At 38.3% G+C, this 23,420-nt stretch overlaps 2 protein-coding genes and 1 pseudogene across 2 annotated transcripts; all 3 read left to right on the plus strand.

Annotated features, from left to right (window-relative positions):
* Positions 1-3,595: 3,595 nt before the first annotated feature.
* Positions 3,596-5,026, plus strand: LOC137945926 (ribonucleoside-diphosphate reductase small chain). The gene has a single exon (XM_068792027.1). It carries the CDS (start codon positions 3,676-3,678, stop codon positions 4,663-4,665), a length of 990 nt encoding a protein of 329 aa, XP_068648128.1. The 5' UTR covers positions 3,596-3,675; the 3' UTR covers positions 4,666-5,026.
* On the plus strand, positions 4,672-9,100 carry LOC137946747 (cycloeucalenol cycloisomerase-like; annotated as a pseudogene).
* A 1,048-nt stretch (positions 9,101-10,148) lies between these two features.
* On the plus strand, positions 10,149-22,848 carry LOC137946072 (uncharacterized). The gene is made up of 22 exons (XM_068792249.1): positions 10,149-11,180; positions 13,439-13,554; positions 14,095-14,303; positions 14,589-14,708; positions 16,333-16,461; positions 16,555-16,680; positions 17,086-17,141; positions 17,262-17,361; positions 17,483-17,600; positions 17,738-17,947; positions 18,068-18,380; positions 18,498-18,591; positions 18,804-18,912; positions 19,141-19,412; positions 19,541-19,668; positions 19,759-19,993; positions 20,184-20,372; positions 20,573-20,862; positions 20,980-21,160; positions 21,254-21,496; positions 22,073-22,158; positions 22,391-22,848. The coding sequence occupies exons 1-22, from the start codon at positions 10,375-10,377 to the stop codon at positions 22,536-22,538; spliced, it is 4,278 nt and encodes a 1,425-aa protein (XP_068648350.1). The 5' UTR covers positions 10,149-10,374; the 3' UTR covers positions 22,539-22,848.
* Positions 22,849-23,420: the final 572 nt, after the last annotated feature.

Below are 23,420 nucleotides of genomic sequence, written 5' to 3' on the forward strand. Positions count from 1 at the left end.
TCTTCTTCCGGTAAAACTTCTGGTGGTGAAGAGAATATTCTCTTGCCATAATTCAATGATCTTGTACAGAAAGATTTTCAATGACCTCTACTTCTGTGGTAAACAGAATCTCCTATTTCATGGGAGTATCAGATGATATGGTGTCATTTGGCTTACCATGATACCCAATTTTAAGTAGAGGTCATGCCAAATTTTATACAGGTATTATATATATAGATTATGCTCAATTTTAAGTAAAGGTCATGCCCAATCTTATACATGTATTATATATATAGGTTATGCCCGATTTTATGTAAAATGTATACATAATTTTATATATATTTTTTGAAAAGTTTTAAATGTATATTGAAGCTCGAACTCAGCTCGAACTCGGTTAAAATTTTTGGGCTCAAACTCGGTTAAAATTTTTGGGCTCGAAGTCGATAACAATTTTAGGCTTGAGACGAGGCTCGAAATATTTAAATCAGGCTCGACTCGATCATAGGCAGGTTTAAACTGAATTGGACAATTGGGTTTTGCCTAAAAACAATATTTTTAACCTATCAGCTGATTGGATCCAAGTTTTACAGTATTATGTTGGATGAATAAACTATTGGCTGTAAATAGGGGTGGCATCGAACCGAGTAGGTTTGTGAATAGTTCGAGTTTGGCTTGGACCCGATCTTGAATCGAATTCAAGATTTGGGTTTTGTTCATTTGATTTACAGTAGCTGAGTTCGAGTGAACCTTGGTTCAGTTAATGAATTCGAGAATGAATTTGGTAACTTATGTCTTCAACTTTATATTTAGAATTGGGGACGACGAGGAACTCTTCAAAGATAAAAAATAAGGTTAGTTCTCTTCCTCACTGGGCTTATCCTGTCTTCTCTAACAAATAGATAGTCGATTATTTCAACAGGGCCATCACCATCTTCGCAACCTCCTAACATCTTCTCGTTTTTACCCTATACCTTAGCCTCTTCAATCTACCAGTTTTCACAAAGATTTTTTTGTTGCCGATGGAATATAATAGACGTTAAAGGTAATCTATGTCCATCTTTATTTGTAATTTTGTAATATTTAAGTTATACAAAGAATTTCCTCTATTTACCTTTTTCGAGAGGAAATGTTATTTCTTTTTAAGTATGGAGATGGTATGGCATGGAAAAAACTGGAATTGGCAATGCAACTGCAGTTTGGTAGTTTGGTATCGAAGCACTCTTGTTAAAGATCGATATTCCTAGCTTTCCCGGACAACGTTCACTATCAGTTTCATCTTCGATTTAAGGAGGGTAAGTGTTAGACGAGATGGGCAAAAGAAGAGTTCCAAGGAACTACTGCGAGAACAAGAGAAAACATTAAAACGTAGATAAAAAGGGGTAAGCACGAATGCCCATTCTCTAACTCATTCATGCGTTAGCCTTTCTCTACTATCTTCTATTAATAGATTACGGTTTTGATATTGGATTGAGGCGATGATTTCTCTTTATGTTTATGTTCTCTAAGCTTTATCTTTTTCTGTCTTCTATTGACAAAATTCAAGGTCACAAAAAATTCCCTTTTGGCAAATTTTTTTCTGGCACACGTTGTATTGTTTTGGATAATTTGTCCAGTTATGAGGACGATTTTCATATTGGGGGGGTTAGTCAATATCAATCCGGAGACGAAGTTCATCCCGATTATTTAAGTTATTCAAAAAAGTCGTTAGTGATGCACCAACATTAGTTTCATCTGAAAGATGTAGGTTATCGGGATGAAGCCACCTCATACTTAAATCGTGGAATCATGAATCCGCGCAAATTTATGATTCATCCATTTGAAGCCATTGGTCGGGACGTGTCTCTTGCTCTCGATTTTTTTTTCTCCTCTCCCGCTCTTTCATCCCTCTCACTGCTCTCCTCCTCTCGGCCTCCCCCTCCCTCTCTCTCTCTCTCTCTCTCTCTCTCACTCTTCCTCTCTCTTCTCCGTATTGGCCTCCCCCTCTTCTCCCTTACTTTTCCCTCTCGGCCTACGACGAGCGACGATGGCATTCTCGGGCCTTTGCAGTGAAAGGGCAGCGTTTGCTGGCGTGGGGTGAGCCAGCAATGCCGACAACGATAGCTTACGAGGGGGAGGTTGAAGACAACCTCCAGCGCGCAGAAAACAGAATAAAAATTACTTATTGAATAAATTAATATTTTTTGAATATATTGGTAAAATAATATATTTATTTATTTATTAGATTTATTTTTTATTCCTGTATTAAGTTAGTGATTTAAGAGTGGTCAATTATTTTTGTTTAATTATTCTTTTTTTATGTTAAAATATATCTTATGTTATTAATAAATTTATTTATTTATTTATTACATTAGCTTATGTTATTTTTTTATATTATATAATTAATCATTGCACAATTAATTGTCAGCACGTAATTATTGTATTAATGTATAATAACTGCAATCATTAATTAATATAAATTTTTATTTAATTAGTTTGTATATTAATATATTTTAACTCTACATTAAATTACTTATTAGTGTAATAATCATGTTTGTTTTGGTTAATCTAGTGTTTATGTTCTATTTAAGTATATTATTACAAATTACTCATTCTTTTGTTTACATCATATTTTTTATTTTGGGGCACTAACACTGGAAATTGTTTTCCAGTGCCTTTAAACTCGTGTATACTAACACCCAGTTGACTAACCCCCCCTTGGCTTAAACTAGTTGATTAAATCTATGTTTTTACATTTGTCCAAATCCCAACCCTTATTATTCTCTTATTCTAGCTTGGAGTGTCTGAAATTGTGGTTCTTTGATGTTGGGAAAGTGTTTGATTTCAGACACTTCAAATAGTAGTTTCACAATTTTTTTTTTGAATGGTGCACATGTATGATATGAGAGTTATAACTATGTAGAAGTTATGTCCAATTTTAAGTAAGATTTATGTATAATTTTATATAAAATTTATTTGACTTATATTTTATATAAAATTTTAAATATAAGTTGGAGCTCAAGCTCAAAGTCAAACTCGATTAAAATTTAGTGTATGCCAAATGGAAGATATACAAATTTGGTCTGACGACGATGTCCAAATTGGACTAGGAACTAGGTTGAATCCCCCTTTCCATATAAATTTTTAATTTCAGACCTTTAGTTTCAACTTTGTAATAATTTTTGAATTTTAACTTTTCAAAATACCTGCTCCTAAGTTAGACACGTAGCACTCTTGTACGCACTGGCGCAAACTCCTCCACCTGGACCTCTGGATCCACATGTGTCCACGAGCGCACCCCGCGCACGCACGTAGACGGCACAATCCAACACAGGGTCATCTCGTTTTGGCTCAAAAGATCCGCTCCCGCCAAAAATTCGAGAGCAAGTAAAAATTAAACCAGAAAACCAAGACCGTCCGCCTCTATTATCTACCCCCGCTCATATTTTTTAAATCTAATTTGAACTGCAACCAGCTGTCGCTCTCTGATCGCGTCTTCCACCGCAAGCTTTCTTTGGATTTTCGCAAAAGCCTCCAACAATCACCTCAATTTACCAAGGTATTTTCGTTCCTTCCCTCGTCCGAAAATTTCAAACTTCCCCGCTCATCGCTCATCCTCTCTCCTATTTAATGTTCGCTGTAAACCCTCTGCCTCATCCCCAATTCCCCTCTTTTCCGAGAAGAAAACCCGATTTCTTGTCTCGATTTCTTTCCGAAAATATGCCTGCTCTGCCGGAAGAACCCCTTCTCGCTTCAAACCCAGATCGCTTCTGTATGTTTCCGATACGGTACCCTCAAGTATGGGAGATGTACAAGAAGGCTGAAGCGTCTTTCTGGACGGCCGAGGAGGTAGACCTTTCTCAGGACAATCGTCACTGGGAGAATCTCACAAATGACGAACGGCACTTCATTTCGCACGTTCTTGCCTTCTTCGCCGCATCCGATGGCATCGTCCTCGAGAACCTTGCCGGGCGCTTTATGAAGGAGGTCCAGGTCCCGGAGGCTCGGGCCTTTTACGGCTTTCAAATCGCAATCGAGAACATCCACTCGGAAATGTATAGTCTATTGCTCGAATCCTACATCAAAGATCCCATGGAGAAATCCCGACTCTTTCGTGCCATTGATACTGTCCCTTGCGTCGGAAAAAAAGCTGATTGGGCCCTTAGATGGATTGATAGTGCGGAGTCCTTCGCCGAGCGCCTGATTGCTTTCGCCTGCATCGAGGGGATTTTCTTCTCCGGGAGCTTCTGTGCCATCTTTTGGCTGAAGAAGCGCGGTCTAATGCCGGGTCTTACTTTCTCAAACGAGTTGATCTCCCGAGACGAAGGCCTGCACTGCGATTTTGCGTGCTTGCTCTATAGCCTCTTGAAGCAGAAGCCTAGTGCAGAGAGGGTGAAAGAGATCGTTGCAGATGCTGTGGTCATTGAGAGGGAGTTTGTTTGCGATGCATTGCCCTGTGCTTTGGTGGGAATGAACAGGGACTTAATGGGCCAGTACATCGAGTTTGTTGCAGATCGGTTGCTGAGGGCGTTGGGGTGCGACAAGATTTACAACGTGCCGAACCCCTTCGATTGGATGGAGCTAATATCCCTGCAGGGGAAGACGAACTTCTTCGAGAAGAGGGTCGGCGAGTATCAGAAGGCCTCGGTGATGTCCAGTCTGAATGGGGATGGAGACATCCATGTGTTTAAGCTCGATGAGGATTTCTGAATATCTATGCGTGATTTTCTTTGTGGACGTATTTTTAAAGGGTGATACATAGGAACGAGAAAACGGGCTGTAATATTTACACCTGTGCTTTGGAATTTGGATCTCTTTAAACTCGAATTTTGCTTGGAGAAGTGGAACTCGAGGTTTCATCCACTGATGTCTCCGTGGTTGTATTTGCAGAAGCAAAGACAGCGTGCAGCAATTCTTGTAACAGCTTGTAACAGAAACTCTTTTTCCTACTTTACACGCGTTTTTTACTCACACTCGGTCTGGGAATTGTTGTTCCCTACAAGTTATATGCGGTGCTCCTTTATTTTCACTGTTTTCTTTAATCTATTTGTTTGTTTTGTTACGTGGGCAATGGATTATGCTTGGATATTTGGTTGCTGAAGTTTTGCTCGCAGTTCTTGTTGTTACATTTTCCAATAAATAATTCCCGTTGTTATGTTTATCAAATGTATTTAGAAATAGAAAAAAATTCTTTGGCGGAATCTGGTGGCCGTTGCAATGCAGCATATGGAGAGCTTTGTCTTATTGAAATCGAGACGAATTCGTGTTACTCTTTGATAGGTTTTTTTGGTTAATTGCGTGCTCATTGCTGCTGTTTGATATGTAGTCTTAGTTTGCATTGCCAAGCATCGGAGGCAGTCTTCTTATCTTCTTCTAATGACCGACCACATTAAACTAAAAGGAAATAATGTAATAAAGAAGGTTGAAAGAGAAAGAAAGAGAGAAAAAGAGGAGAGTGCAAAAGAGTAAGAGAGACTCTCGTGGTTAGGGTTCAAATCAACTCCCGACCCTTACATATAGTTTAAGTGAAACAAGGCTTAAAATGTGTGAAATTACTAAACTACCCTTCACATTATTTTCTAACACTGCATTTGGTTGTTTGTTGTGCTATTTTGAATTTAGCAATCTCCATTGGTTTGGCTGAAAGACTTTTGTCGTTACATTCATTTTTTCATGATGGTCAGTTAAATTACCGGCTAATATGATTGTGATTATGATAATTGGCAGAATTTCAGTGAATTGGTGTACTTGCTTCTTGGACTAGTTTCAGCTGTTCCATCTTTCTTGATACCTGCTTTTTTTTTTTTTGTATCAAAGGTAACTGTTCAATCTGCTTGCACTGGTTCTATGTTATTGGACCATTGGATCGTCTATTGTTTTTTCAGAAGCAAAACATATTTTCCTTCCCTAATAAATGTGATAGAGCATGTTTGGTATGGTATTGGAGAGATGTTCATGCTAATTTTCTTTGTTTTTAGAACCATCTTGTGAGTTGCAGAGGTAACTACCAAGTTACTCCAAAGTTATTTTCTTCACTGATGCTGCCTATCAGAATGTATTATGATGCTGTCCGACATCAAGGAAACCTTTAGTTAGTAGACGCCTGCCCTAACAACCAGGTCTGAAACTTGATCTCTTTCTTTTCACACACCATGCTTGATTGTTATATTTTAGATTGTTTAATTTTTTTACTTTTTCTTATTCATTAATTTTTTTTTACTGTTATACTTACATGATTTTTTATATGTTGCAGGTAGATAGCTCTAAGAGCTGGAAGGACCGGTATTGGGTCAAGGTGGGTCTTTCTCTTGTTGATCTCTTTCACATTAAACATGAAATTGTGATACTTTTTCTTTCTGACATGCTGGTAGTGTTGATTATTACTGTGAGGCATACTTAAATGTTATTTACTTTACATGTTTGATCTCTTATCCTGTTTCTGCTTGTTACATGATTTGCCAATTGTAGGGGGGGACATTTTTAGGTTGAAAGTTATTTAGGTTCCTTGATTTCAAGGTCATTTTTTTTCTGGTTTACCCTTGGAGGATATGGTTTTGGGAGTTTATCATATAAGTAGCTACATGTACTTGTTAGTAAATGAAGGTTTTACCCATAGAAAATGTTATGCTTTCCATAATTTAAGAATATTAAAATAAATAATGCTAACTGCCTGAGATGCATCTATGCAGGACTGTATGTTTTAATTAACTCTTTTTTTTTTTTTAACTCACAAATGAATTACCGTGGCAGGTCAGTCTCTGGATTATTATCTTTTGTTATGTTGGGAATTACTTCTGGACTCATTATTTCTTCACGGTTCTTGGAGCTTCCTACACCTTTCCATCATGAAAGATGATGAATGTAAGACACATTCATTTCTGCAAGTTATGGTTCTCGATTTTAGTTTTGTTAAATTTATATAAAAAACATGTATTTGCATTGAAACTGATCTTCCGGGCTGAAGTGGATTAAACATTTCTATTAAAGTTTCTGTTAGAAAAGTTTTAGAGGAGGAATATCAAAATAAAGACCTAACTGTGGATGCAAATGGAGGTTCTTTGATGCATTGAGGAAGCATATATAATCTGAATGGAAATGAGCTGCTTCCTGGCGTGAATGAACATCCAAGTGTATCTTTTTTTATGTGTTGAAACTGCCTGGCATGACACACACAGCTTCATTTCTTCTGGAGCTCGTTGTTTTGTTTCATCCAGATGACACGCAGATGATGGAGGGATTTGAACTTTGATTACTAATATTATGAACTTGAGCTTTTTTTGCCCTTCTTCAACCTGTATTTGGAGCCTTCATAATCAATTTTAGCAACATTCTGGTGCCATTGTATTTTCAACCCTTATTGGTAAAATGGCAGGTCCAACAACTTAAATAGAATGGTTAGTTATATAATCTGATTTATAAATAAAAAGTGACATGCCTATTATAGCCACAAGATCTAAATGGAATGAATGATTCAACTTGGTGTTGCTGGAGTCATTAATCTTCACTTATCAGATGATACACTTTTCCTTTTTGGGCTAAAATATATCAGACAGAATGCTTCATGCTTAATTTATTTATATTGCAATGTGCTGATGATAGTTAAATTTATTGCATGGTGTATAGGTGCCACACACGACTTTTCTGCTTACCCACGTCAGTTTTCTATTTTACTATGTTGCATCAAATATGACACTTCTTAGACTTTGCCGTTCTATAGCTGGCCTGCCTCGATCAATTCAGTGGATAACTGTGGCGGCCTGGATATTTGTTCTTTCCTATTTCATTGCATACTTGGAGACTTTAGCTATTGCCAACGTAAGTAGTCACTTCATGTTTAACTGTATCCTGATTCTGGACCTTCCTCCCCCTCTAATGTGTTTTATTCGTTTGCTCTAATTATTATCTTTGTTGTTATTTGTTCTTTCCTCTTAACGTGGTATGTATCCAATTTGTATATTTCTTGTCTGGTATATTTTATATGTTTAATGTCTTCTGTCTCTGAAGAATTGGATCCCTCTATTCGCCTATTTTATTAAAAAACAGAGCCAAATGAGAGAGAGAGAGAGAGAGAGAGAGAGAGAGAGAGAGAGAGAGAGAGAGAGAGAGAGGGTGTCATGCTTCTAGTGGGATTGCATATCTTTATGGCTGCTTTATACTATACATTTCTCTTGATCCTTGTCTTACAAAATTGATGTCACCTGAAAAGTTTAAGCAAGAAAAAGACCAAAAGCTTAATAGTTGTAAAAAGCTTGCTTGACCAGGACACTTATGGTTGTGGATGTTTCTTTAGACTGTTAGGAGACATACTAATGCTGAGAACGACTATTTGATCTTGCAGTTTCCATATTATCAATTTGTTGATCAGGCATCAATGTGCACAGTAGGGTCATTGTTCTATGCCATCTACTTCTTTGTCAGCTTTCCAATGTTTTTGAGGTATGGTGTCAGTTTTGGTTTTTTAAGTCAAAAAGTGCCAATCCTTGCAAATCCAATGATACTATTTCTCTCTCACTCTGCGCATGATACTGGTTTACTGGATTGATCCTTTGATTGTGGTTCCTTGGTGCATCTTGGATTCATTCATAATCAAGAAGTACTGGAGCCCTATCCACCCTGGAGAAGATTCTTTTAAGGGCTGGTTTTGCACATTCTTTTATGGAAAAATATTTGGAATATGATTCTGATCTCTGAAGTTTAGTGTCACATTCCTACAATTTTTGGAAAGTATGCAACACTTGGTAAGCACTTGTTTTGCTGTGGAAACTTACCTCAAGTGATTCTCACTGTCCAAACCACAAGAAAGTCATACCAGACATGGAGAGCGTGCTTGAATAAACCCATGTTTTGCTGTGAAGATTCATCCGAGTCAGGTTTGTTACAGTAGTGTCGCTAAACTCGTATCTTCACCTCTGGATGTAATACGTTTTAGTTTTTTCTGAATAATATTCTGAAAACCATGTTTTCCAACAGATTCTTAGAGTTTCCCGGTTTTTTCAACATGTGCAGGATAGATGAGAAACCGGAAGCACCATGGGACCTACCCAGAGTGACCATTGATGCTTTAGGTGCAGCCATGCTGGTGACAATATTACTAGATTTGTGGCGCATATTTCTGGGACACATTGTGCCTTTGACTGACTCTTAGTAAAACGGGACTGGAGGTACCGACGAACTAAACTCCAAAAAGAATGCAAGAAATGCATCAGGGCCGTTCAGCTCAGCGGCAGTTATTGCAACCCACGATCAATTGTCCCAAAAGAAATAGTTGATAGTTGACATGAACCCAACGCGACGACGTCCCCGAAACAACAAATACTACCAAACAATTTCTTATTCGCCTTTTGAGCCAGTTACGAATCTCGACAAAGGCTTATCCACTAAGAAACGCCTCTTTTCTATATTCCAGCAGACTCCCAAGCAGTGCCCACGACTTGTGCTTTGTAAAAGGCACGTCCCTCCAAGCCCAACCGACTTCCGGGACCTCATTTCTCCACCAAGAAAAAGGAGAAAAAGAGGTGATGCCCGGGGCTGGCAGGAACCGCCACGATGCAAACACTAGCGTATTCCAAATATTTCATGTTTTTGTTCCCTCCAACATCCGCTACGTGCCATGTGTTGCCTTCTTTGATGTTACACGATCGGCTGCTTTTCAGACAAGTTTTCCTGGGTCCACCTTGACCTTATATTCGGTGCTTCCCTTTGCAGAGTGGATATGTATCATTTCTGGTAAATTCTAAGGTTGTTGGGAATGAGTCGGGCCAAAGGCGGTCGGGTCTAATTCACTCTGACCGCAACTCGAGGATAAGCTTAGACGCCTGAAAACCTTCTGTTGTCTGCCGCGGGAAAAAAAGGGGTCAGATTAGGATTGGTATATTAGGTTCAATTTCTTGGTCTGGTTCACTGATATTTCCCTCTGTGGGCCCAGAGGTCAGCGTGGATAGTTTTGGGCCCTATGCTGATGATCTTGGGCTGGTCAGGATTTTATTGATTGACGGTTTAGATGGTGTTTATGATGTGGGCCCTAAAGATCGTTCTCTATTTTCAGTATACATTCTGTTTCTACTTTCTACGCCTTACACGTTGTTTTCTTTTTCTCTTTGAATTTTTTCTTTTCTTTTTATTTTTTTCGTCGTCCCTTTTGTTTTTCTCCCCCCCCCCCCCCCCCACCCCTGCTTTGTCGTCCCTTCCCTCGCTTGCCTGGGTTGGCACTTTTAATAAAGATCTGAAACGGATTCCCGGCGGAGCAGATTTTGGTCATCGGAGATTGTTCCGAGGGAGGGGAGGTCCTTCAATCCTAACCCTCGATTAGCGATATTTCTCCGTGTTCGCATGGCTGTTGTCGTCGGTTCGCTCCTCGCAACTGCAAGTTCCCCAAATTGGAAGCCCTCTTCGCTTCTTCTCTGATGATTGAGTGAATGAATGGCAGCTGCGGTCTCTCTTCTCATCCTCCTCGACGGCCTCTTCTTCGCCGTCCTTCCCCTCACCACTGCCACCGACGACTTCTCTATCCTCGACTTTGATATTGACAACCATGATTACTACCCGCCCCCTCCCCCGCTTCCGCCGCCGCCTCCTTCTCTGCCTTCCGTCAAATGCGTTGATGATCTCGAGGGGATAGGGTCCCTCAACGACACCTGCCAGCTGGTTACGAGCCTCGATTTTGATAAAGATATTTACATCGAAGGGAGTGGCAATCTTGATGTCCTCCCTGGAGTGCTGTTGAGATGTGTGGTGCCGGGTTGTTCGATTACAGTCAACATGTCTGGCGATGTCACCCTCGGGGAGAATTCGTCCATGGTCGCTGGTTTCATTTCTGTAGAGGCGACCAACGCGACCTTTCAAGATGGCTCGGCGATTAACACTACCGCCCTGGCCGGGGACCCGCCATCGCAGACCAGCGGGACCCCAAGCGGAGTCGATGGTGCTGGCGGGGGTCATGGTGGTCGTGGAGCCTGTTGTTTGAAGGATAAGACGAAGCTCCAGGAAGATGTTTGGGGTGGAGATGCTTATGCCTGGTCGTCGCTGACAAAGCCATCCAGCTATGGGAGCAAAGGTGGCAGCACCAGCCCGGAGGAGGATTATGGCGGCGGGGGCGGGGGTCTTATTTCGTTTATTGTGAAGGATGTTCTGGAGATTAATGGCACTGTGAGCGCTGATGGAGGTGATGGAGGTCTCAAAGGCGGCGGTGGATCTGGCGGCAGCATTTATATTCGTGCTCTGAGAATGTAGTCTCTCGACTCTTTACTAATTTTAAGTTGACCTCTTCCAACAAATAAATATGAAATCTAATATGAAATTTAACTGTATGCAACTAGGAAAGTGCGCCTTGATTCTGTCTTGCTATCGTCTCTAGTTGAGGATTGGACTTTAGTTACTCTTTCCTGAGTTCTCTTACTCCGTTGGATAGCATAAACACTAGGGTCACTATTCATCAGACTTATACCGCTTTGACAAACTTCAGAATAGATGTTATGAAAATTGTATGATGGCTACCATTTGACATTCTTTGAAGAGTTATAAGCATTATTTACAAGGGAAAGTTTTGTGGGCTAGAGGGGTTCCAGCACACTCATGACATGTTCTCCTTGTATGAGGTCAATGTTCTGTTGGGTTGCCAATCACAAAACTTGCTCAAAGAAAAGATTTGTGAAACGAAGTGTTATTTTGATTGATTTTTGCATTATTGTTTATGTTGATCTCACCTGCACACACGAAACTATACCCCATAAGCTGGTGAAGCTCAAAGCTAAGACCTCGTAGTAAAAAATCCTCATTATGGACATTTTACCTAAGGTCCAATCAACAAGCTATTGATTGATTGAGGTGCTCATCATGGTAATTGTGGGTTTGTTTTATTCCTGAGGTCATAGTGATAGCAACATTGGAAGCATATCTTGACACTATCTAACAATAACACTTTGGGGCTCATTTGGTTTGGTTAAAAAAGGGTCTGTTGAATTTATTATACCTCGTAAGGAATGAGTGCACCGTCATTTGGAATCATATTTTTTGGTAATTTTTTCCTTTAAAAAAAATAAACATACATGTTTATTGGTTGAGCTGCATTGACAGTCAATTGCAAACCTGTTTGTAGGGGTTGAATGGCCATCCTTGTCACTCTGTTAAAAAGTGTCTCTAACCATGCAAACTTGCTGAACTTTAGGCTAGGTGGGTGGACTGCATCACTAAGTGACTTATACTCCAAGTAATTACCATTAAATGGGAGTAGTTTCCTCTATGGTGAAGATAATGAGAGAGTTGACTGGAAGACCAAATATGACACATTAGCTCAAGAAAGTAATCTGCAAGGACATTTAAATCTTTCATACAGCAGTTGTATCTAAACTCAATATATTATAGTTTGTGTGGTCATTGTTTGGCGGAAAATGTTAGCGAGGTTATTGTTTAGCTGGAGTTTGAGAGGGCTATGGTTAGAGATCATCAAGTTTTAAAGATATGACAAATTATTAGTGTTGAAATGGTAGAGGGCTTGAAGAGAAGAAATATAGAGGTTGTAGAGAATAAATGAATAGGCTGTAAAGATTGAAGAAACATGGAAATCCTGAAAGAAGGAAAAATCTATAAATTGTTAATTGTTGCCCTTACTTCAGAAAGTGATTTCATCTCTTCAATTTGAAATTTTATAACAGTTCTTCAGAGCTAGGGTTTCTTCTTTGAGGTGACTTTCTTATTTTCTACTTTTATTTAAACATTATTTGTGCTTGTAGCCCTTAAACGGAATGGTTGAGTTGACGATGGCTGGTTCAGCAACATTGGCTGTCCAACCAACAGATGTGGATGGGTCTTCTGGATGTTCAACATTATATATTATTTCTTTTATCATTTATCTATTTTTCATTGGATCACCCAGAAATTACTATCAGATGTAGTCCATTTTTTTAAACTTATATTGACGATTAATTTTTTTTGGCTCACTGTATTCATGATTTTAATGGCATGCAATTTTTTCAAGGAAATGAGCTATTTGTTCTCTCAAATGATCGAAGAGTTCCTTTTTCAAAAAATAAAAAATAAAAAAATCTAGGAGTTCTTCCTGGTTTCTTGGATCATTTTTTGTCCTTCAGGTTTGGGCAGATTTCTTGTATTGTCATTAGGGGATTTGAACTGAAAGGAAGCTTATATTGACATTGTTGTCTGCCTTTGTTTGGTTGTATTGAGTGAGTCATTTAAAGTTGCTTACGCCAGTCTAGAAGGTCTTAAACCTTCAATAGTTTGCACATTATAGTTGAAAATGGCTCAGTTTAGATCTTTTGGGCATTGTGATCATTTGATCGAGTTTATGGGCAAATATATAAGACCAGAAAAAAAAAGTACATCATTGTAGCAAAAATAGGCCATTTCATTTATTGGAAGTGGGATGCCGTTCATTTGTATCCCTAGTACTTCAACACTTTAAAATCTTTTTCTATTTCAGCTCACTAACAAAGTTTTATGTTCTATTTTCCTTATCTTTTAAGAGCAGGAAGGGTAGTGGTAAGATCAGTGCCTCAGGGGGTGATGGATTGGCAGGAGGTGGTGGTGGAAGAGTCGCTATAGACATATTCAGCAGGCATGATGATCCAAAAATCATGGTTCATGGTAAAGTTAAATTAGTTGTTCTTTTGCATAAACCTACAGCTGTTTGCCATTTTTTCACTGGATTATTGTTGGTATTGTTATTTTTATTGTTGTTGTTGTTATTATTAATATTATAAGTATTATAAGTATTATTATTATTATTATTATCATCAGTATTCTTGTAATACCTTTGTATGCTTTTGTTTCTTTCAGAGGCTTCTTCATAATTTTTTATTATTTATTCTTCATTATATCCACTGAAGCTTGTACTTGTATCTGCTTGCTAATTTCACCAATTTCTTAATGGTTATGATTTGTGCATGTTTCTGTCTTATCTAATTTGAGCTATGTTCATCTCATCATCATTTTATTAAGTGGAATAAAGTATTACATTTTCTGTGGATACAATCAGGCAAGTGTGTAGTTCCCTTCATTTCAAAAAAAGTGTAGTTCCCTGATAGGTTTTCCTCTTGACTTGTTAATTTGCCCCCATGATCATCATGCCACTGATTACCATTGATCTCTTCCATATTAACCATTATCACTCAATTTTGTTTGCAGGAGGTAGGAGCTTTGGATGCCAAAAAAATTCTGGTGCTGCTGGGACCCTTTTTGACTCAGTCCTGCGAAGCCTTATTGTAAGCAATCATAACATGTCAACAGAGACTGACACAGTTCTTTTAGAATTCCCAAATCAGCCACTGTGGACAAATGTTTATGTCAGAAACCATGCCAAAGTTGTTGTTCCTCTTCTATGGAGCCGTGTGCAGGTTAGTAAAAAAAAAATGTAGAAACTTATTTCAGTCTGAAATGAAGATCCTTTTTGTGGTTTTTTCACTTGGTAGTATTGCATGTCAAGCTACATGGTAAATGTTTAGTGATGCTTTACAACTTAATATGGTGAAATATTTAATGGTTTGAGGACAAAATTTCTTTCTTATTCTCACTTGATTGATGTATCAATGCTCTATCTTCCCAAAATAAACAAAAAATAAAAAAGAAAAGAAAAAGAACCTGTTGTATTGATTCTCTTATCTCTTATTTGTGTTTTGAAGGTACAAGGACAACTTAGTCTACTTTGTGGTGGAATTTTGACATTTGGTCTTGCACATTATCCTTTTTCAGAGTTTGAACTTATGGCTGAAGAGCTTCTTATGAGCGATTCAATTATCAAGGTAGGTTTCACATTACTTGGCCTGTTACACATTTCTATTAAGGCTCTTTTTCTTTTCCTGGGGGTGATTTTTTTTTACGACGAATGGAAATTATTCAGGCAAGGGGATGATGTAATTAGGTTTCCTACTTTGAATTCTTATGGCCCAAAACATTTGTTTTTGGGCCTTCAATTTGTATCAAATGATTGTGTTTGCTTGTCTTTGAAAAAAATTCAAATATTTCCTGTTGATTGTCAATCATCCGCTCTTGTTTGAGTATGTCAACTTCACTTTTTTTTTTCTCTGTTAATAAAAAAGTGAAAGAACGACAAGGCTTTGTCAAGTTGGTACTTCCCCTCATAAATGAATGAGGTAGCAGTCAGTACTAGGCTGCGCGAGGGTGAACTGAAGTGATTGGCCATTTAAATGTAAGAATCCCATAGACCTAGCATAAGCTTAGAATATCTCTTCCTTCATTGTTCTGAAGTGAAGTTTGATTTAAGATGGCCCTCAGAGGATGTATTGGGAGTATCACAAGCTTCATTTTATTAACAACAAATGTGGCTCATTTTCTAACCAAAACAACGCATAGAAGTTAACTTAGTGCAATTTGTGCTAACAATTGATTGAATTCAGCTAGATGATACTCACTAATTTAGTTTTATTTTATTTTGTTACTTTTCAACCCTTTGGGTTCCTCCCTCCTTATAACAGTGTCTGCTTCATGGGTGCACATTCCATTCCTGCTCAGCAAGCTCTAATACTGATTTATTAGCTTGAGATGATGCTCCCTATCAATGTCTTATTGTGAGTGCTACTGCCATCCGTAAATTCATCTTGGGCCTGTATTCCTTTCTTTTCCTGTCTCTCAATAAAAGGTCCCCCTTTATCAAAACATATTTATTCAAACAAACAGTGTCATGATTACTTTGTTATGATGAATTTACAATATTCTTAGAATATTTTGTAAACCTATGAAAAAGACTGCTCTAAAATAAAAAATAATTTAAAAAGCAAAATTGTAGCTCTGTTTAAGTCATTTGATAGCTATCATGGTTGTTTAAAAAAGGACTGGTTCATGAACTTAAATTGTTGAAGATTCTGCTTTCTGTTGATCCCAGTCTGGAATGAATGTGTCTTCAAATTGCATTAATCAAGTAACAGCTGTGACCATTGGAAGGACTGGAAATCATGGATCAAATTGTATATTTGTTTTCTCATATTTTTCTGCGTAGGAATCCATACATGTTGTTTAGCCTTCCTGTTTGCTAGACGTGTCTGGTTTTTATTATAATGGATGTATACTTAAATCCAGAAGAGTACAATGGCTTAGACTTGTCAAGAAAAACTTTTGACTTGCGCTGTGGCTAGGTGTGGATTGATATTATTAGTTAAATACACAAAATGGATGCCTTAAATATAAGGAATGAATACATTTAAAAAAAATGTTATTAATAAATATACGGTAAAGTTCTTGTAAATATTTATGGTGCATTTACTTACATCATATTACAGAAATTACTGCAATTTTAGCTCAGCTCTAACCATACAAATTTTCTGGATATGCTTGAGGCTTATTTGTCTTTTTGTTTGATTGGGCTATTGCTCTGGTGTTCTCTCACTAATTTTAATCAATTAAGTCTAGGTATACGGGGCTTTGCGTATGTCTGTAAAAGTGCTCTTGATGTGGAATTCAAAAATGCTCATAGATGGAGGTGGTGATTCTATTGTTGCAACATCCTTGCTTGAGGCCAGCAATTATGTGGTTCTCAGGGTATTTTCTGTGTGGAGCTCTTTACCTCCATTTCTTTTGTCATTGATGTCCATTGTATAATTTTTTTATTATCTGTCTCATATTCTGTTTCAGGAATCATCTGCTATACATTCTAACTCTAATTTAGGAGTTCATGGACAAGGCCTGCTAAATTTGTCGGGACCAGGAGATCTGATAGAAGCTCAACGTTTAATCTTGTCACTCTTTTACAGTATTCAAGTATGCTCTAAGTACTACATTTTAGTTCAGTTCATTCAAGAAATAGTCTACCTAGTTCAATTCTGAACTAATTATTTTTATCGTATTAGATGTAAATTTTGTTGTTCTTGTTGGATAGCCATGTAGTGGTGATGGGGCTCTTGTTTTGGAATATCTTGGTAACATGGGTCATAAGAAAAAAACCATTTTGAAGTGTCAATGCATACCAAAAATTAAGAATAAGACTTGTCAGTTTGTCATTGGACAAAATATCATCAGGCTGTTACATCTCACCAATTTTTCTTTTTCTAGTTGGGGATAATTGGAGTTATAATTGCACTCAAATTTGCATGTTTTTTTTTTCTTGTCTCAACATTTTTTGTGTGTTTCAGTTGCTTATGGGTTCCTTTTCTGTTTCTTTTCTAGGTTGGTCCCGGTTCTGTTTTACGTGCTCCCTTAGAAAATGCAACTGCGGAGTACATGTACGTTTTTTAGTTGGATAACAGGTTTCAAACATTAAACTAGTTCTCTCTTCTGTTAATTCTGTTAATGTAATTTTTTCGTTATAGAATATAAAGGCCTTAGTATTACATCCCTTGCAGGACACCAAGGCTCTATTGTAACCACCAGGATTGCCCTGCAGAATTACTTCATCCCCCAGAAGACTGTAATGTGAATTCATCACTGGCTTTCACATTGCAGGTGGTTATTTCTTGTTTAATTCATCTCGAAGCCTTAGGCTACTTTTTTTTTTTTTCCCTTCTCAATACGGGCCCATTACCTTCTCTCTTTAGCCAATCTTTGACTGTCTGTATTTTTGCAGATCTGTCGAGTTGAAGACATCACTGTTGCAGGCCTAATTAAAGGAAGTGTTATTAATTTCCACAGGGCAAGAACGGTTGTTGTTGACTCTTCTGGAGGAATAAGTGCATCAGGACGGGGTATGGTTTTAGTTTCTTTTCTTTGAGAGTAGGAAAAGAGCCCTTTATTTTCTTACATAAACAATTGGACAATAATGATTCTCTGGTTGGTAATGCATAATATTTTTTTGGATTCAAACTGAGTAGACTGTCTACAGGTTGCAGAGGGGGGGTCGGTAGGGGAAAGGTTTTAAACAATGGAATTAGTGGTGGAGGTGGGCATGGTGGAAAGGGTGGAGATGGGTATTTTAATGGCAGTTTCATCAAAGGGGGTGTTGCATATGGAAATGCTGAGTTGCCTTGTGAGCTTGGTAGTGGCAGTGGGAATAATACATTGTCTGGATCCACAGCGGGTGGAGGCATCATAGGTAGCTTATAAATTTTATCCCGCAGGAATACATTTTATCTTCATTTATTGTGGACAGAAAAATCTAAAAAATTTATGCTTGATATTTTTTAAAAAAAATTGTGCCTTTCTCTTATGGCAGTGATGGGTTCACTGGAACACTCTGTTACAAGCTTGTCTGTTCATGGTTTGCTTGAGGCGGATGGTGAAAGTTTTGGAGAAACTGGGATCAGTTCAAATGCAGGCCCTGGTGGAGGATCTGGTGGGACTATTCTACTTTTTCTGCATGGATTATCGCTAGGTGATAACTCTGTTCTCTCAAGTGTTGGTGGGCATGGCAGTCACATTGGTGGAGGAGGTGGGGGTGGTGGTAGGATTCATTTTCATTGGTCTGACATTCCCACTGGGGATGAATATCTTCCCATAGCAAGCATCAAAGGAAGAATGCATACAGAGTATGGATCTAAATTCTCATTAATTGATATTGTTTCATGTTTCTAAAGTTCCCTTATTTCTCAATGAATGTTCATACTTTGTCATGCATTGAGTTATTGATTTTGTGGTTTTCACAGGGGTGGAATTGGTAGAAATCAAGGTTGTGCAGGAGACAATGGAACTATTACTGGGAAGGAATGTCCAAAGGGGCTTTATGGAATCTTTTGCCAGGTGATCTTTGAGTTCTGGTGTTGTTCTAAGTGTGAATGCATACATGCATTGAAATCACGGGTAGACAGAAACTAACTGCACTCCAGGACATGAACTTCACAAAATTTATGGGTTAAAAAGGTGTTAAAGGAGAATATGCTAACATGTACCAGCACATTGTCTTACATAATTGTCTCTCCCCTAAATACTAATTACTGAAGTATGTTGTGCAGGAATGTCCCGCTGGAACTTTCAAAAACTTGAGTGGTAGTGATAGATCACTTTGTCATCTTTGTCCACCAAATGAGCTTCCACATCGTGCACAGTACAAATATATTCGAGGTATGTTCATGAGAAATGCTCTCTGCCTCTCTGTCTCTCTCTGTCTCTGTCTCTCTATGAGCCCATCTCCCCCACTCCAAATTTATCTGTAGCAGTGTCATATACCAAATATTTAATAGAAGTGTCATGATCTTATCATCAGTTTTATGTTCAGCTCCCTCCTGAGAACCTTTTCAAAATAAATAAATAAAATAAAAATCTTCCTGAGAAAATCTCCCATTTTTACAGGTGGCGTTTCTGAAACTCCTTGTCCTTACAAATGCATATCGGAGAGGTATCACATGCCCAACTGCTATACTGCTCTTGAGGAGTTGATATACACATTCGGTGGGCCTTGGTTATTCGGTCTCCTTCTTTCGGGACTTCTGGTTCTATTAGCTCTGGTGCTAAGCGTTGCACGTATGAAGTTTGTTGGTACTGATGAATTGCCTGGTCCTGCTCCAACTCAACATGGTTCCCAAATTGACCACTCCTTCCCATTTTTGGAGTCTCTGAATGAGGTGTGCGTTGTTTATGCATGGCTTGTGGTTAAGTTGCTGATAAATAACACTGGCATGCATTTTTAATCTTTTCCTTGCCTCCCTGATCTTTAGCAAACTTAGAATTTTCTTATCATTTTATGTATCAGGTGTTGGAAACTAATAGGGCTGAGGAATCTCAAAGTCATGTGCATCGGATGTATTTTATGGGTCAAAATACTTTTAGTCAACCTTGGCATCTTCCTCACTCTCCTCCCAACCAAATAACGGAGATAGTGTAACTGATACACTTCATTGTTCCTTATTAATTATTGTTTTGACTTCAAAAATTGTCACAACATTCTAACTTCTTCATTCTTATTGACAGATATGAGGATGCATTTATCAGATTTGTTGATGACATTAATGCATTGGCTACTTATCAATGGTGGGAAGGATCGGTTTATAGCATTCTTTCAATTCTTGCTTATCCTGTTGCCTGGACATGGCAGCAATGGCGTAGGAGGAAGAAGCTGCAAAGACTTCGTGAATTTGTTCGATCAGAATATGATCACTCATGCTTACGTTCCTGCCGATCTCGTGCTCTCTATGAAGGCCTTAAGGTTCTTCACTGGACTTCACAAAATGCTTACCTTACGGATTTCTAGCATGTAATTTAGTTCCATGTGCCGAGGCAGCTTATCATTCAGAATCCATAATTCTAGTCGTCATATCATTTTAAACTTTAGCAACAACATTTTGAAATATTTTTTGGTTTTAGCATTTGAGTCATTTGTCGGTTCATTTCTGCAGGTGGCTGCTACCCCTGATTTGATGTTGGCATATGTGGATTTCTTCCTTGGTGGAGATGAAAAGAGACCAGATCTTCCACCTCGTCTTCATCAAAGATTCCCATTGCAATTGATATTTGGAGGAAATGGAAGCTATATGGTTCCTTTCTCTCTTCATAGTGACAATGTTCTTACGAGTCTCATGGGTCAGGTTTGTTTGTCATTTACTAATCAGAAGACTTTTGCTTTTGCTTTCATCTGTAGCTTGTCTCTCTCCTGCAAAGTCGTGGGTCTTTGATTAGGTTCTGTTCTTCTGGTTGTTAGTGAACACTCTCAGTTGCCAGTTTTCAATATCTGTACCTTACGCTAAGGGACTGTTGATTGTATAGATACTTTTTGACTTTCTTGCAGGCAGTTCCACCAACTATATGGTACCGGCTAGTGGCTGGTTTGAATGCGCAGTTGCGTTTGGTTCACTGTGGTAACCTGAAAGCAACATTTCAGTTGGTCTTCAGTTGGCTTGAGACTCATGCAAATCCTGCTTTGAGCATGCATGGGGTATGGGTTGATCTTGCATACTTTCAGGAGACAAGGTGTGGCTATTACCAATTTGGACTAGTTGTATATGCCATTGAAGAAGAGTCAGTCTCTCCACCAGTTGACAATGTCACTGAAACGCCAAGAATTGAGCAAGCATCCAGGTATTTTTCATCCAAATATCTGATAAATTAGTATTTTAGGGAGCTTGTGTTCTAATTCTACTGCGAAAACGTATTTATGCATCTCAGTTTTAACTGATATTCACATGTACTCTGCAGTCTTTATGGTAACCAGAGAGGTAGTCCAAGGGATCAGTCGAGTGATGAAAATGTACCATTGCTTAAAAAGAAATGTGAAGGGATTTTAGATATGTACAGCGTGCATGTGCTTGAGGAAAAGAAAGATATATTTTACCCATTATCATTCTTAGTGCACAATACTAAACCTGGAGGCCACCAGGTAACTTTACATGTTTCTACAATATGTTGCATTGTTTATTCAAAAGTATTTTTTTGATGATCTCACAGATTTCTCCATTATTTTTTATTACAGGATCTTGTTGGTTTGTTCATCTCAATACTTCTTTTAGGAGACATTACCTTAGCAATGCTTACTCTGCTCCTTTTGTATTCTATGTCACTTGGGAGCTTCATTTTAGTTTTGTTTATCCTTCCATTGGGCATAGTTTTACCCTTTCCTGCTGGAATCAATGCTCTATTCAGCCATGGGCCGAGGAGATCAGCAGGTCTGGCACGTGTATATGCTCTCTGGAACATTACATCTTTACTTAATGTTGTAAGTTACTCTTCTCTCTCTCATGTTTAGAAGTAGAAGCTGTTGCTTTGACTGTATGTTTTGTTAGATGTATGTGCAACTTAGATAATTTTTATTGTGTTATTTTTGAATCCCATGTCTCAGTGGTGGTCCTTTCGCGTGGACTAATGTTTGAAACTTTGTCTTACTTCCCTGTTGGTAACATGTTTTGATACCCAAAATAGAATGATCTGATTGCTCAAATTCCGTGAATGCTGTCCTTTGGATCCAGAGAAATTTTGGACATCCGTGGATGTATTTTTGAGGGCAGTCCTTTTCATACTCCTTGAGGTTGATATAGTTGGCTTTTTGTTTTGTTTGGTCACATGCTTGTACATCCACCACGTACATGGTAAAATATGGATTATGACCACTAGAAAATTTGCGCAATTGTTCATGTTTTTCTTTCTAGTTTGAAAATTTTCCCGAATTTGCTTATAATGTCTTTGAATTTTTACGAAGAAGCACGAGTCAAATACTATAAATTTATTAGACACGTCTATTATTTCAGTCATGGCTAGAATTTCTTCAAGATATTTTACATTTTATTTTTAACAGGTGGTGGCCTTCATATGTGGATTAGTTCTTTACAAAACCCAATCTAGTAGAAAACACCCGAGCTTTCAGCCATGGAGTTTTAGCATGTAAGCAAATGATTGTCTTCATATTGCTGATAGTGTTTTACACTCTTAGATTGATTTCTTCTATCTGCAATTGCTGTTATGAAGGATTTCCTTGTCACCCTACCAGATAGCAATACTGCATACGGATGGTTAGAAAATAAACAACCAAATCACTATCCGGCAGTAGTGACTTCTGGTTGAGTTGTTAAACTGCCTTGTGTTAACCCCTTTTAAATTTTGGCTGTGTTTGCAGGGATGAAAGTGGATGGTGGTTGTTTCCGACCGCTTTAGTGGTTTGTAAATGTATACAGGCACATCTCATTGATTGGCATGTGGCTAATCTAGAAATCCAAGACCGCTCTTTGTATAGTAACGACCCGAGCGTGTTCTGGCAGTCATGATGTAACTTCAAGAAATCATTGGGAAGTTTGAGGCAAAAATTTTGCTTTTTATTTTTTTTTCTGAAAGTTGAGAGAGAAATAGGTGAGTGATATTGCCTGTTTCACGCGTTCATTATTCACAACGATCAAAGAGAATGCGGCGCCGAGTGTTTATGTTCATTCTATAGATGAAAAGCAGCCTTTTTTGCCCCCCTCGCCTCTCCGCTGTTACTGATCTCAAATCTTATTTCTTCGCCTTGTCTTTTTAGATTGTATGGATATCTCTTGTTAATCACTTGCAACCACGCTGTCAATATAAAACAAAGAGGGTTTCCCTTGTAATTCATTTATGATAGTGTAATATGTCCAGATTCGAGTCGAGGCTTGGGAGAAAGTTTAAACTAGAATTACACCCTGTTTAATGCGAAATCGATACTACAGTACGAAACGTTGAACAGACGTTTGAACTTCTTGTAAAGAAATGTCATAATGGGGAGCTTCGCCATACCCGAGGGCCGAGGGTTCAGATATCAACCGCAGAATGGGTAAGGGTGGCAGAAATGGCAGTAATTGGTGGGCAGGATGCAGCAGAATGGGGTACTTCTAGGGAAATTGAAAACGAAATCGAAACGAGCTTTAATCACTCGCATTTAGGTTGAAGCAGGACTGAAGCAGAAGAATCAAAAACCACAGCAGGCAGCTTTACTCTTTCAAACCATTATAAACATTATTAAATCTCTTGCAATTTGACATTTTTGCATAACATTCAACTTTGACGAGGTCACTCACTGTCTTCCTTGTTGGCCTCTTGGGACCATATCATCCAGCAAAACATGTAGGAACTATAATAATATTTGTCGTAATTTTTAATTTTTATTGATGAGGAGACAGGTATTTATAGAG

This window comes from Aristolochia californica, unplaced genomic scaffold (assembly GCF_029961685.1).
Source record: "Aristolochia californica isolate CCGP_79_NKW_82.1479 unplaced genomic scaffold, dmAriCali1.0.hap1 SCAF_12, whole genome shotgun sequence".
NCBI lineage: Eukaryota > Viridiplantae > Streptophyta > Magnoliopsida > Piperales > Aristolochiaceae > Aristolochia > Aristolochia californica.